Source organism: Ranitomeya variabilis, chromosome 1 (genome assembly GCF_051348905.1).
Source record: "Ranitomeya variabilis isolate aRanVar5 chromosome 1, aRanVar5.hap1, whole genome shotgun sequence".
Lineage (NCBI taxonomy): Eukaryota > Metazoa > Chordata > Amphibia > Anura > Dendrobatidae > Ranitomeya > Ranitomeya variabilis.
The window spans coordinates 841440722-841455224 of NC_135232.1; the positions used below are offsets into that span (position 1 = coordinate 841440722).

Genomic DNA, 14503 nt, shown 5'->3' on the forward strand with positions numbered 1-14503 from the left:
CAGCTGTTGAAATTCCAATGGCCGGATCTTTGTTCCCCCTGTCATCAATTGTCAGGGGTTGACAAGCGGGAGACCCCCATAAACATTAAAATTTTTGCCCCTCCTGCTGAAATTGAAAGGCTCAGATGACTTTAATGTGTATGGCGGCCTTCAGAGATTATATATTAACTTAGAACTGTGTAGGAAGTACGACTGTATTTTTGTTCGGAGTGCGATCTAACAAAACATTGGATCGCACTCGGACCAATATTATTCAATGGGGCCGTACACATGTCCGATTTCTTCCTTGGACCAAGCCGGTCTTAGGAGAAAATCGCAGAATGTCTGAGCTACGCACGTCAATAAGTGCACGGAAATAATCGGACTGCACTTACATGACATTTCCGCAATCTGACTGAAAGCAGAAGATGAGACATTTTGTTTTCCATCTTCTCCTCACAGTGTGCTCCAACACTCTCATTTGAGTTTGATAAGAGTGGTATTTGCATAATTGGTCCAATTATCTCGGATGAGGGAATCTACGGACGTCTGACCCTAGCTTTAAATTCAGTAATTTGATATCTTATTCAGTTATAGCTCCTGATAACAAAGGAAGTGTACTATGCGTCTTTGCTTTTATTGTTTCTTCAATATAGTTATTTGAAGTTAAAATCATAGTACAATGGTTGCGATAAGTGGAGAACAGTTAAAATGGTGTTTCCTACTGTCCTATTTGTTTGCATCTTCTTAATTCTAAAACCACCAAAGATTGCCGTAATTTCCTAATCTTTTAATATAAGTTTTTAGCACTACTGAAAATTTACAACAGCAAATCTGCAAGTTCTGACATCAAACTGTAACTAATAAAATGAGATAAATTGTCAATTTGTTAACAGCATGTAATGTCATGAATCTCATAGGGACACTGTAGCCTCTGGAGAGTTGATTTTGGTAGCATTGCTTTAAAAGAGAAATGATTGTACACATAACTGGCACCAATAACCGGCACAGCAAAATGAATATTGCTAATGTTTTTTCTGTTTCCTCCTGGCAGGACGGCATTTTCTGCAGCAAATTGAGAATATTTTCATTGTAACGTAGAGCATAACGAAAAGGCAGATAAGTAGGAAACCGATGACATCCAGGAGGTGGTACTGGTACCAGGTTAGTTCATGAGAAGCTGGACGCAAATGCTTTGCTCCTTTGTGACGCATAACAAATTCTATCCAAAAAACAGCTCTATCTAGTGGTTTAAGTGGCTGGTCATGATGTATTTGTGATATCCGCATGGCATTTTCTTTATAACTAAAAGATAAAATGTTGGAAAAAGAGTTAAGTTTTTTTTGGCTCCTTTTCCGTTACAAAACATCACGGTAAACAAATACCAATAGAAACTACTAGAGTGGCAGTGGATTTTCTGGAGTATATTTTTTTTGTTACCTTATACCATTTTTTCCATTCAGTAATTTCTTCCAGACTAAGAAAAAACCTTTAACACTGTGTAACATTTATATTGCATAAATCACCTCCATTATATACCTACGCAAGTATTGTTTTAATTGTCCCAATGATCTCAACATCTTTAACCACTTTCTTATAAAAAGCTCTGCAAGTCAGACAAATCCTTTATAGACATACTGTAAATCTAATCGCTAATATTTTTAGTCTTGCCTATTGCCTCTGATTTTGGAATAATATACTTGCCTCTGATTTCACAGCCTTTCCTAAGCAATAAGGTTCTTTTAGTTCTTATAAGACCATTTGGACAAGTCTGTAATCGAGAACAAGCTTTCCTTAGAAAGCTCATTTGTCTGATTCAGCTCGTGTTAACATGCTGTCAATCACCCAACAAACGGTCAGAACGCTCGCTCATCAGGTGATTGGATTGTTCATGCTGGCATTAAAATTGTATTGGCACACACCACCCTGTGTAAATAGGAGATGGGCACAGAAAATGTATGTTACCAATTGTTCTATGTTCACGGAATTAATGGTTGGCATGTCAAAAAAGGTCATTATATGACTGCCAATTGGCCTGTATATGGCAAAATCAATGGTCATTAACTTAGTCCGGACTCAACCTGTTTCTTTGACTATGCTTATTGATGCTGTCTAGCCTGTTACATTACCTATAACCCATATTGCAAACCTTCTTGAGCAGATTTCAAGGTGAAGAACAAATTTTTTTCAAGATTGAGGTTTGACCCTAATTACCCCACTACAGTGTTTCACCGAAAATAAAACAGGTCTTGTATTATTTTTTGTTCAGATAGATGGGTTAGGATTTATTTTTAGGAGATGTCTTATTTTTTTCCATGAACAACAATCCACACTTCTTCATGAACAAAAAAACTGAATGTATTCAAATATAATTATGTCATCACACACACACTGCACATACACATGTATACACACACACGCTGCACAAACACTTGTAAATACACACACTGCACCAGCCAGTTTCCTCTTTAGTTCCTCTAGTTTTCTGCAGTTAAACCTCATTTGGTTACACCATGGTTATGGAGCGCCCCCATAGGACCGTGGGGTACTCGGGGCCGGGCCCTTCGGTTCTCAGTGGGGATGTCACAGTGGTTGACCCGATCCGTGGCCCTCAGGGGTGTCCAGTAAAAGGAATAGTTCTTATGGGAAAGGTCTTTAAAGGGGAAGTGTTCGTGACGCCACCTGTGGTATTCGTTCAGGGTGACCGACGCTGCTTAGGGGTCCGCTGGGGTGATGTTATGGCAGCTTGATGGTATACCTTCCCAAAGGTGAAGTATGTCCCCAGGGCTCCCCAGAGTGTAGATGGTGAATGGTGTGAGGCGCAGTGAAGAACGAGGACACAAGGTTGCAGTCTCTTTACCTTTACTGAAGGCTTCAGTGTCCACAGTCCAGGGTACGGACCACAGGGCAGGCAGAGTCCGGCCGGTCCGAAGGCAAATCCAGAGTCTCCTTGTCCAGGTGGAATTCAATAGCCTTCCTATGCGCACAGTAACACAGTAGGTCCTTACTTGCATAAGCTCCAATAAGGTCCTTACCGTTATTACTCCTCTCACTGTTCCCCGTGGTCGGATAGAACAAAACACGTATGACCAGTGACTTGAGACTTTGGTTAGGGACTCTAGCACGCCCCGGCCTCTTTAAGGTTGCCACCTTGCCTCCTGTGTATAAAGGGTGGACAGGCAACTTGGAATCACCTGCCCTGCCGGTCTCTGAAGCAAGGCATAGAGCACTTACTCCCTCGGTATTCCGGCTACCGGATCGCGCACCAGAAGGATGCAGCTTCTCTCGGCCACTCTCCTCTCTGGTATCCACTTGTTGCTATGCCTTCGTTTCTCACTCACTGCAATACACTTCTCTTCTATATCTCTTTCTTAGGATGCTGCCGCACGTGGGGCAGGCGCAGCTCTGTGGACCCTCGTCCTCCTCAGACCGCAGTCTGGATCTGACTGGAGATCACTCCAGCCAGCTCGACCTTTCCGTCTCGGTCCCCAGCCAGGAACTCTCTAACTTTCCCTCCAACTACCAGTTTTACCTAACTGTGAGGAGTGGCCTAGTAAATAGAACCTTTGCTCCCCCTGGTGGCTGGAGTGTGAACTGTGTTGTGTGTGGTTGTGATACCTGGACAGAAGATCTCCTTTATTGCCTTCAGACGTAATATCACTCCCCCTGGTGGAAGAATAACATTACTGCAATGACCAGGACTCTGGGGCGCTGCAGTTACATGTCTGTGATGTTGCCAAAGGTCCTTAAAGTAGTGTTTATTTCAGAATAGAAATGTTGGGGTCCCTGGGAAATTGGGAATATAAACCAGCTCACCCGTGATGCATAAACCAATCCTCGGGAGCACGGACCCGCTGTGTTCAGGCGTATAGAGTCCAAAAAAGAAAAGAATGTCCAGCTTCACCGAGTCCGTAAAAAAGAGTTTTCTTTATTCACAAACTTTAAACATGGAGGATACAGACTTCAGCACAAGCCATATGGGTAAGAATCTCAACGCGTTTCTGGAGACTAAGCTCCCCTAATCATGACATTCCAAAAGACCCATGTGTCCCACTTAAATAGCCCTAAACCGGAAAACATACCGGTGGGGTAAATGATTAACATAATTAATTTGAAAAGTGGGCGTAAGATGAACAGACATAAAAAGTTCATAGCATGGTAATCAATTTGAACAATATACATATATAACAAAGCAAAAATATTACCAATGATTATACAGATTAAAAAGATTTATACAATGAAATCTATATAAAAGATACATAAATAAAAATTATTATTAAGAATTGAACAATTATAGCTACAGTTATTAATAACTAAATACTTTGAACATTGAACATGACAACAACAAGTATAAATTGCAAAAAAAGGGAACACCCAGTACCAAAAAGCAAAATATTCATGAGTAATTACAATTGCAGGCAAAAAACGCAACAAATGTGCTTATGGCACTAAAATGACAATTGTTATTATTTATTTTGCCATATGCCAAGCTTATTAGTGAGGTTTGTTTATTAACAAAAAAGAAGAAAGAACCAACAACTATTATAAGATATGATGGTATGCTTCAGGAAAAAAACAAAAGAGAACACAAGAAGTTACGGTAAGTTAGGCTGCATGATGTTATCAGATCATTGCGGGCAGGGATTAGTACAGTCTTTTGGAATGTCATGATTAAGGGAGCTTAGTCTCCAGAAACGCATTGAGATTCTTACCCATATGGCTTGTGCTGAAGTCTGTATCCTCTATGCTTAAGGCCATGTGCACACGTTCAGTATTTTTCGCGGGGTTTTTTGCGTTTTTTCGCTATAAAAACGTGATAAAAACGCGACAAAAACGCTAACATATGCCTCCCATTATTTTCAGTGTATTCCGCATTTTTTGTGCAAATGTAGCCTTTTTTTCCGCGAAAAAATCGCATTGCGGAAAAAAAAGCAACATGTTCATTAAAATGCGGAATTGCAGGGGATTCCGCACACCTAGGAGTCCATTGATCTGCTTACTTCCTGCACGGGGCTGTGTCCACCATGCGGGAAGTAAGCAGATTATGTGCGGTTGGTACCCAGGGTGGAGGAGAGGAGACTCCTCCACGGACTGGGCACCATATTGGTCAAAAAATAAGAATTAAAATAAAAAATAGTCCTATACTCACCTTCGATGTCTTCCCGCCTCTCAGCTGCATGCTGCCGCTTCGGTTCCTGTAGCTGGTGTGCGGTGAAGGACCTGCCGATGATGTCGCCGTCTTGTGATTGGTCGAGACCGGTCATGTGACCGCTCACGTGACCGCGACGTCATGGAAGGTCCTGCGCGCACACACCATCTATACGGAACGGACGCCGGTGAGGAGATCAGCTGTCTGCGGGTGAGTATAAGCATTTTTTTTATTTTTTTTATTATTTTTAAACATTCTATCTTTTACTATAGATGCTGCAAAAGCAGCATCTATAGTAAAAAGTTGGTCACACTTGTCAAACGCTATGTTTGACAAGTGTGACCAACCTGTCAGTCAGTTTTCCAAGCAATGCTACAGATCGCTTGGAAAACTTTAGCATTCTGCAAGCTAATTACGCTTGCAGAATGCTAAAAAAAACGCAAAAAAAAAATGCGGATTTCTTGCAGAAAATTTCCGGTTTTCTTCAGGAAATTTCTGCAAGAAATCCGGACGTGTGCACATACCCTAAAAGTTTGTGAATAAAGAAAACTCTTTTTTACGGATTCGGTGAAGCTGGACATTCTTTTCTTTTTTGGTCCCTGGGAAATTGACCAGTTTTCTCGCACACAACACCGGTCCTGAGGGTTTATTTTTGGAGTAGGGCTTATATTTTAAGCATACTGCAAAAATCCTGTAAAATCATGCTAGGGTTATTTTCGGGATAGATCTTATTTCTGTGACTGTGGTCCTATGACTTAAATCTTAATTGGTTTACTCATGCTAGTATGTTTAATGAATCATATTTTTTCAGAATATTTTAATCTAATACTTTCTAATAAAACTCTTACCTCGGGTCATTAATAACAGTGTTAACTGCATCCACTAAGTCTTGACTCTGCATCTTGTTGATGTCTAGCATCACAGCCATGCCTTTGGTCTTCATATGAATAATATTATCTGGCTGATCGGCAAATAGTGGAATTCCCACCATAGGGACTCCATGATAGATGGCTTCATAAATTCCATTAGTTCCTCCATGAGTAATAAATGCTTTGGTCTTTGGATGACCTAAAAAAGGACATTTTAAATGGTGATACTGTTTCAATAGTATATGATTGTTAGAGCAATTAATTGGTGATTATATAGTAGTAATATTCAAGGGAACTATATTTTCTACACATATGATATACTACATAAAACGTAATAAAGGATTACTATGGAGACACATAACTATTAAACCAGAAACTATGATTTACAAAATGTAAAGCCTCCCATATACATGTAATAGTGTGCTTGTTCAGCCAACAACTATTTCACCACCTCTAAGTGGCTATTCCACAAGATCAAAAGAGCTAAAACAATAAATGTATGCATTTCACTATTAAATTTACTGTAGATCACCCTCCTCTGCTTGATAAATCTTTGATACCTGGCTTGGAAAATAGGAACCTAAAACTAACAATACACACAAGATAGCTGTTGGTCAAGCATGCATTTGACGGACAACGATCTATCTGGACTCACTGGTACAAATTACTGCTCTGTTCAGTTAAATGTTCATGTCATTCTCCCCCCCAAAAAACAAAAAAGATCATATGACAACATTCCAACTACCTGATCCATCTCATATCAACATCACCCATTGGAGAAGAGTCAGGAGGCTCTCGTACACATTAGCTAGATGGTACTATTGAAATGTATGGGGGCTTTAAGTCTACTAATGTCATGTGGGCAGTGTGTGATTGCTTGGCTATGGGAGCTAGCTGACAAAATGACACAACTCTGTCGTCAGAATACCCAGGGCCAGGGGCTTCTTCCCTGTCCCTAATGCTAGGGGTGCCCTAGGTAGACCTGCTCCCTGGATCACTTTTTCCACTTCTGATGGTGAAGACGCCTTGGCAACATACCTTGCTGAACTCATGAATCAGCCCTTATATCTGTCCCCCTCATCCATTCAGGGAAGTGGAAAGTAATGGTGTATGTATTGTAAGGAGACTAGTGGCCGCGTACTCGATGGGAGGTAAGTGTCACAGAGATAGCTGCTCTCTGTGATGTAACCCAGAGTAGTTTCTTTAGTGCACGCAATCACTAAGAGGTTTGTTTGGTGCACCTGGGACCGGGTTGTGGGTAGCTGTGAGAGATGGGCGGGTCTGGCCACCTACATACCTCGCCTCTGGGTGTGGTTATAGCCTATATAATGGAGGCTGTTGTTTGGCACATAGTCTGTGGCTGGAGGCATGGAGGCCTCCAGTGTGTATTTGCTAAGACACTGACCTGAGCGGGCAGATTTGCAGTGCTATATGAACTGTTTGTTTCTTCTGTTTGTTTTCTTCTGTTTGTTAAATAATACTATTTAAAGAATAATGCTAAAATAAAAAAACTTGGAAAACTATCAGCCCAATCATTTGATTGATTGATCCTCATTTAATACCTTGGTAACATGTGTTTTTAAAGGGGAGTTCAGGCTTTCTGTATAATTTGTGCGTGTACCTAGGATGCAGAATGCTGACAGTTTGTAATATACTCCCTGTTAGCATCCTGCATGGTGTCCTATGTATCACACTAAGGTCTCCCTCCCACTTGCCATTAAATTGGACGAATGCAATACGATTAAGAATTGGATTGCATTCATATCAATCTAATCCTATTGTTTTCTTATGAATTGTGTTTTTTCCTGCTCCAATCGAATCATGATTGAACAGGAAAAAAAAATCGCATGCTTTGATTGCATGCTGAATTTGGATCGCACGCACCCATATACAGTACAGACCAAAAGTTTGGACACACCTCATTTAAAGATTTTTCTGTATTTTCATGACTATGAAAATTGTACATTCACACTGAAGGCATTAAAACTGCTGCCAGCTAGGCTGAGACCCCCAGGGGCTGCACTTAGCAACAGGGTGGATAAAAATCAATGTTGTTTTAAAAAAATCAAAAAAATCGGATTTTTTTTTCATTTAAATCGGATTTTTTTGATTTAAATCGGATTTTTTTCAATAAACTGCTTTTTGAGGAAAATATTTTACCATCCAAAGGTTCTTCCATCATGAGATAAAGCTGAGTTGTTTAACTCAGTAGAATAAAGGCTGTATATGTGTAACATTCACAATGCCATGCTCTTCCAGAGGTTTCTGTAGGATGCTGACTATCCAACAAGTTTGGGCATGTCAACTGAATGGAAAAAGAAACTAAACCAAAAGTGAAACCAAGCTAGAAGGGGCAGTATGAACAAAATGTGGAGGCTATTAATAGTTTATACAATTAAGACATGCTGCTTTTAAACACCTACCTATTGCCATATAGTAAAACAAAAAAGATTTTTACTTACTTTGGGGTCCCCCCCTCACCCTGGCGTTAGATCGTTGCCCCTAGTTTCGTCCGTGTAACTATGGGCGCACATGCGCACTGCTCTCACTTCTCATTTTAATCGTGATTTATATTAAAAAAACCTTTTGATTTAAATCAGTGATTTAAATCATGATTAAAATCATGATTTAAATCGATCCGATTTAAATAGAAAAAAATCTTTTGATTTAAATCGTGATTTAAATCATGATTTAAATCGGCGTGATTTAAATCAATCCACCCTGCTTAGCAATGGCTCATTGATTCCTCCATGACCATCTGGATCTTCTGGGTTATTCCCCCTCCCTTCTCAGTGAGGAGACCTCTTAATCGGCAACAGGTATATACCTTTAGGATGGTTAGGGCCATCACGGACATGCTTAAACATTGAATAGATACTGTGGTCAATATGTCTAGTACATTTCTTGTGTTAACTAGTATTTATTATTGTTTGGTATCCACAGGTCTAGCTGGCAGCATATTGGAACTGCATACTATTAGGGTTTGTGAGTGGTATTTTACACCTGATCAGGGATATTAATACCTGCACCCATGATCCAGTGCATGTGCAATTTTTGAATTATTGTCAATGAATTTTTACTACTTGGGGAGGACTGAGTTCAATGTTGTTTTGCCATGTGGGCTTTTAAATGTTTTTAAATCATGTGTTTCTTCTTGCCTTTATGTATTGATACATGTAATAAAATGTATTAGCTATGGTTGATCCCATTGTTATGCATATCTTTTTTCTTGTTTATGTTTTAATCTTTTTATATGCATATGGTTGATCCCTGGTTTTATATATTTGTGCGGTGCCCGCTACCTCCTTTTTCTTTCTGTAATCTTCTTGATTACAGCGTCTCGGTCTCCAACGGTGGCACCGACAACAGCGGCATGTGACGTCTCGGAGGTGTCTGTAGAGGACGGAGTCCTAATCCATGGAGTGGGTGAATAGTCTTTGGAAGGTGCGGGGAGTTCCTGCTCTCATGAACGCCAAACACTGTGCTTAGTCGAGTACGACGAACCGCCGGAACAAGGCTTTGCTCCGCGGTGTATACAGATACTTGGATACTTGTGCGCAAGTTACAGTCTCTGGTTTCAACTGTGAGCCACCTCCTGGCAGAGAAGCGACAGTCTGTCGTCCACCTACAGTGAGCCAGTACGCAGGGGATCTTTCAAGTCAGCCTGCGCTCAACGGATGCTCTGCTTTCACAGCCGACACTGCACCAAACTGCCCGCTTAGCTTTCCCACCTAGACTCTGTCTCTTTTCCTGCATGCAGCGCTTTTCAACATGGCCCCGCCTACCGCAGTCACATGCAAGGGCGGTCCTTGTCTGAATGTCTTCCCCCCCCGCAACATTGGTGACAGTCACGGTAGATCCGGAACCGGTGTGAGAAAGGTATACCCGATCTTGTTCTTCCTCTTACACCTTATCCATCAATCCCTCTCTCATCCATTGATCCATCCCTCATCCACCCATTAAACATTGATCCCTCTCTCGTCCATCCAGCTATCCATTCCTCCCTCATCCATTCATCCATCCCTCCCTCACTCCCTCATCCATCCCTCCCTCCGTCATCCATCCACAGACTCATCCATACACATGTGACTATAGACTGAGGTTCTGCAGCAGCTGAGGTGTCTTTTGTGGTATATATGTAGATATTAGTGATGAGCGAACATGCTCGAATAACATCTTATCCAAGCATTCTCGGGTGTTATCCAAGCATCTGGGCATGCTTGTACATTATATTTGAGTTTCTGCGGCTGCATGAAGTGTGGCTGTTAGCCTCAACACATGTGAGGATTACGTAACAAACAGGCAATCCCCACATGTGCTGAGGCTGCGCAGTTCCTCCATTAAGCTCCGCCCACTGCCGCACCTCTTCCTTCAGCTTTGCCTACGTCGGCATGTGTCCTGCATACCTATCTTTAACATTGGGTACGCAGGCCATGCAAGCGGATGCCTCCGCATGCATTGTTTTGACGCTGTGCTGAACTGTGTCATACGCAACATGTCGCATTTTGTTGCGGTCGGGGCAGCGTCAAAAAGATGCATGCTTGAGGCATCCGCATACATTCGCATGGCCTGCATACCCAATGTTAAAGATAGGTACACAGGACGCATGCCGATGTAGGCGGAGCTGAATGGAAGAGGTGCAGCAGTGGGCGGGGCTTAGCAGAGGAACTACGCAGCCCTCCGCAGCTCTGCCCAACGCAACTGTGAAACCTGCCTAACAGCTGCAAATCACGCTGCCAAAGAGACTCGTAGATAATGTACGAGAACGCCCAGATGCTCAGATAAAATCCAAACATGCTCAGATAACACCCAAGCGTGCTCAAATAAGACATTATCCGAGCACGTTCGCTCAACACTAGTAGACATATACATCACTATAGACTGAAGTTCTGCAACAGCTGAGATGTAGTATGTGGTATATATATATATATACACATATCTGTAGACTGAGGTTTTGCAGCAGCTGATTTATTTAATGTGATATATATGTTGATGTACTCCGCTATAGACTCTTCACCTCACAGTACTCCTATGTCAGGGATAATGTGGGAACATGTGAAGCTCTATCACCACTGTGGATGTGATGTGGGAATATGTGAAGCTCTATCACCACTGTGGATGTGATGTGGGGATATGTGATGGCCTGTCACCACTGTGGATGTGATATGGAGACATGTGATGCTCTAACACCTCTGTGGATGTGATATGGAGACATGTGAAGCTCTATCACCACTGTGGATGTGATGTGGTGACAGGAGCATATTACAGATAACCAATGAGTGTCCAGAGTGCTGTTCTGGACAGAGGCCGGGTGGTGCCAGCTGTTGCTGTGAGGTTTGATAATAAAGCATCGGGAGCTGTCAAGTTTGGTAGAGCCACAGGTAAACAAAGTGGGTGCAAGGAATGAAGTGAAATTCATGAGGAACAAATGGCAGAAGCAACATACAAAATGTACTGGGGTGTTGTATATCACAATACAGCACACTTTAGCTTAAAAAAACATCTTGTATTTCAGGGTCAGACAACCTCTTTAAGACTTACCCAAGAGATCATTCTGTGGTATCCAGTCATACAACACTGTGTTCTCCCCTAATGTAACTGGTCTGTTGCCACTGTATCTCCAGATTACCTGTGTAAATTAGCAATAACAATTACTAGCTAGGTACATATATGCACAGTGTGAAAAATCATAAGTGGGTCAGGCATTATTTCTTGCACCGCAGTCACAAATGAACTGATATACGGTAATAAGTTCAAACCTGCACATCAGTGACTGTGCATATAGCGACATTCTAAGTAAAGTACTGGTAAAAAAAAAGTGTGTCCACCAGAAGTTTTAATATACCCACAGTGCGGAATGTTTTTGTCAGCAGCCTGTATGGCCTAAATATGCTATTATGGCCTGCAGCATCTCTGTCCATATCCATTTTTCATCATTTGCTTATTACTATTATTAATCTGTCTATCAATCCTATGATTTCCATAGACCCAAGAGGACCCCAAAGCTAGACTGCAGTTTGAAAAATGTACATGAGTGAACCAATATATTTCAGGGAAAGTGTTTTGAGGACAGGTGAGATCAAGATAGAACTTTTTGGTAAAACACATAATTTTACTGTTTACCGAAAACGGAATGAGGCCTACAAAGACCTACAGTCAAGTATGGTGGATGTTCAAAGATGTTTTGGGGTTGCTTTGCTGCCTCTGTCATTGGGTGCCTTGACTGTGTGCAAGGCATCATGAAATCTGAAGATTATTAAAGGTTTCTGGGTTGCAATGTAGTGCCCAGAGGCAGAAAGCTGCTTTTGCATCCTAGGTCATGGATCTTCCAGCAGGACAATGACCCCAAAAATACTTCAAGAACTAGCCAGGAATGGACTGAAACAAAAGGCTGGAGAGTTCTGAAATGGCTAGCAATTAGTTCAGATCTAAATCTCATTGATCACCTGTGGAGAGATCTTAAAATTGCTTTGGTGAAAAGTCACCCTTCGAATATGAGAGATCTGAAACAATTTGCAAAAAAAGAGTGGTCAAAAAAATCAAGTTGAGAGTTGTGAGAAGCTTCCTGATGATTATAGGAAGCAGTTGATTACAGTTATTTATTGCAAAGGGTGTGCAACCAAATACTAAGTAGAGTGTGGCAACAATTTTGTCCAACCTATTTTTGGGATTCTATGTGAAATTATGCCCGATTTGCCATTTTTTCATCAGTTTTTTTGTGCTGTTCCAATACATACAAAGGAAATAAACATGTGCATAAAAAAACGTGTAATTGCAATAATTTTCTGGGAGAAATTCTTAATTTTGTGGAACAATTTCAAAGGTGCCAACACCTTCGGCCTTGATTGTATATTAGCAATCAAAATTATCTAACACACATTGTAAATTAGGTTCACTAACAATATGTACTCCTCTTGTAATTACCTGGTCACTGCAGAAGGTTCCTTACTTCAATGTAGGTTGAAATGTCAACGCGCTCTCACTTTCGCAGTTATAATTAGTTTCTCACTTCCCTAGTTATAATTAATCCCATATGTTCAATGTGTTGGTGATATGTCCCCTCTCCGGAGATGTCTTTATGCATTTAAATTTGTTTCTTTGACATTACAATTCTACTGACCCAAATGCACAAGTAGTCTACTCCAATTTGCTCAAAACCATATAAATAAACTGTAGAAGTTTTGGCATCCTGCTTTGTGGAGCAGTGAAACAAAATTAAAAGTTTTCAGGACTGTGGATAATTGATATGTCTGGAGGAGGGAAAATGGAGCATATGCTGGAAAGAACACCCTGCCTACAGTGAAACATGGTGGAAACTCAGTGATGCTCCAGGCTTCCTTTGGCACTGGAAACCACAGTGTGTGGAGGACCAGTTGGATCAAATTAACTACCTTAAATCCTGGAGGAAAACATCATGCCTTCTGTGTGGAAGATGAAGCTTGGGTGTCATTGAACTTTACAAGAGAAAAATTATCTCAAACTCCATCAGAAGTCCAGAAAGATTCTTGACTGGCTGTCATGGTTGGCTGATTTTAACCCTTAGAAATCTATATCTTTGATGACATCCGAAGGAATCCAGCATGCAAACACACAAATATTTGTAAGCTGGAGGCCATTGCCAATCACCTAAAATTCATCAGAAATGCTGCCAGAAGCTGGTGCCTTACCATGCATCATGTTGGCAGCAGATCATAACAGCCAAAGGAGCTCTAAGTACTAAGGACTCTTGTTTTGTAGAGGCTGAATAATTCTCAGACTGAAGTCAGTGAAAGTGGCATTTTGTGATGAATTTGGAGAAACTTTTGCTATATTAGTTGTATGGTGCTTTTTACTTTGTTTTTGTTTCATTTGTTTATTGCAAACAGCAGAAAGGGTGTAAATAAACCAAATTTGCAGAGGAGTTGAATAATTTTGATTGCAACTGAAGTGCCCTAGTGACAGCAGTGTCATTTTAGTGACATTTATGGGTCCTTGCAGCGCCCCAGAGTCCTGGTTGCTGCAGTAATGTTATTGCTCCACCAGGGGGAGTGATATTACGTCTGGAGGCAATAAAGGAGATCTACTGTCCAGGTATCACAAACACACCACACACTTCACACTCCAGTCCACCAGGGGGAGCAAAGGTTCTATCTATTAGGCCACTCCTCACAGATAGGTAAAACTGGTGGGTTGGTTAGAAAGTTGGAGAGTTCCTGGCTGGAGACTGAGAGAGAAAGGTCTCCAGACCGAGCTGGCTGGAGTGATCTGCGGTCAGATCCAGACTGAGGTCTGAGGAGGACGAGGGTCCATGGAGCTGCGCCTGCCCCACGTGCAGCAGCATCCAAAGAAAGAGACATTGAAAGGAAGCGTGTTGTAGTGAGTGAGAAACGAAGGCATAGCAACAAGTGGATACCAGAAAGGATAGTAGACGAGAAGAACTGCATCCTTCTGGTGCGTGTTCTGGTAGCCAGAACACCGAGGGAGTAAAGTGCTCTACGCCATTGCTTCAGAGACTGGCAGGACAGTC

The 14503-nt window shown here is 41.5% G+C and overlaps 1 protein-coding gene across 7 annotated transcripts in view; it reads right to left on the reverse strand.

Moving 5' to 3' along the window:
- Positions 1 to 584: 584 nt before the first annotated feature.
- Positions 585 to 14503, reverse strand: part of LOC143787332 (UDP-glucuronosyltransferase 2A2-like) — a 312401-nt gene continuing 298482 nt past the window's right edge. For 4 of the 7 annotated variants that reach the window (XM_077275998.1, XM_077276021.1, XM_077276027.1 and 1 more), the window contains exons 4-6: positions 11539 to 11626; positions 5977 to 6196; positions 590 to 1284 (exon numbers count right to left, since the gene is read on the reverse strand). In XM_077275998.1, coding sequence (XP_077132113.1) covers positions 1005 to 1284; positions 5977 to 6196; positions 11539 to 11626 — 588 coding nt within the window. In that variant the 3' untranslated portion in view covers positions 590 to 1004. Of the gene's footprint in view, positions 1285 to 5976; positions 6197 to 11538; positions 11627 to 14503 lie in introns of all 7 variants that reach the window. The other 3 variants (XM_077275991.1, XM_077275981.1, XM_077276006.1) reach the window with 3 other exon arrangements.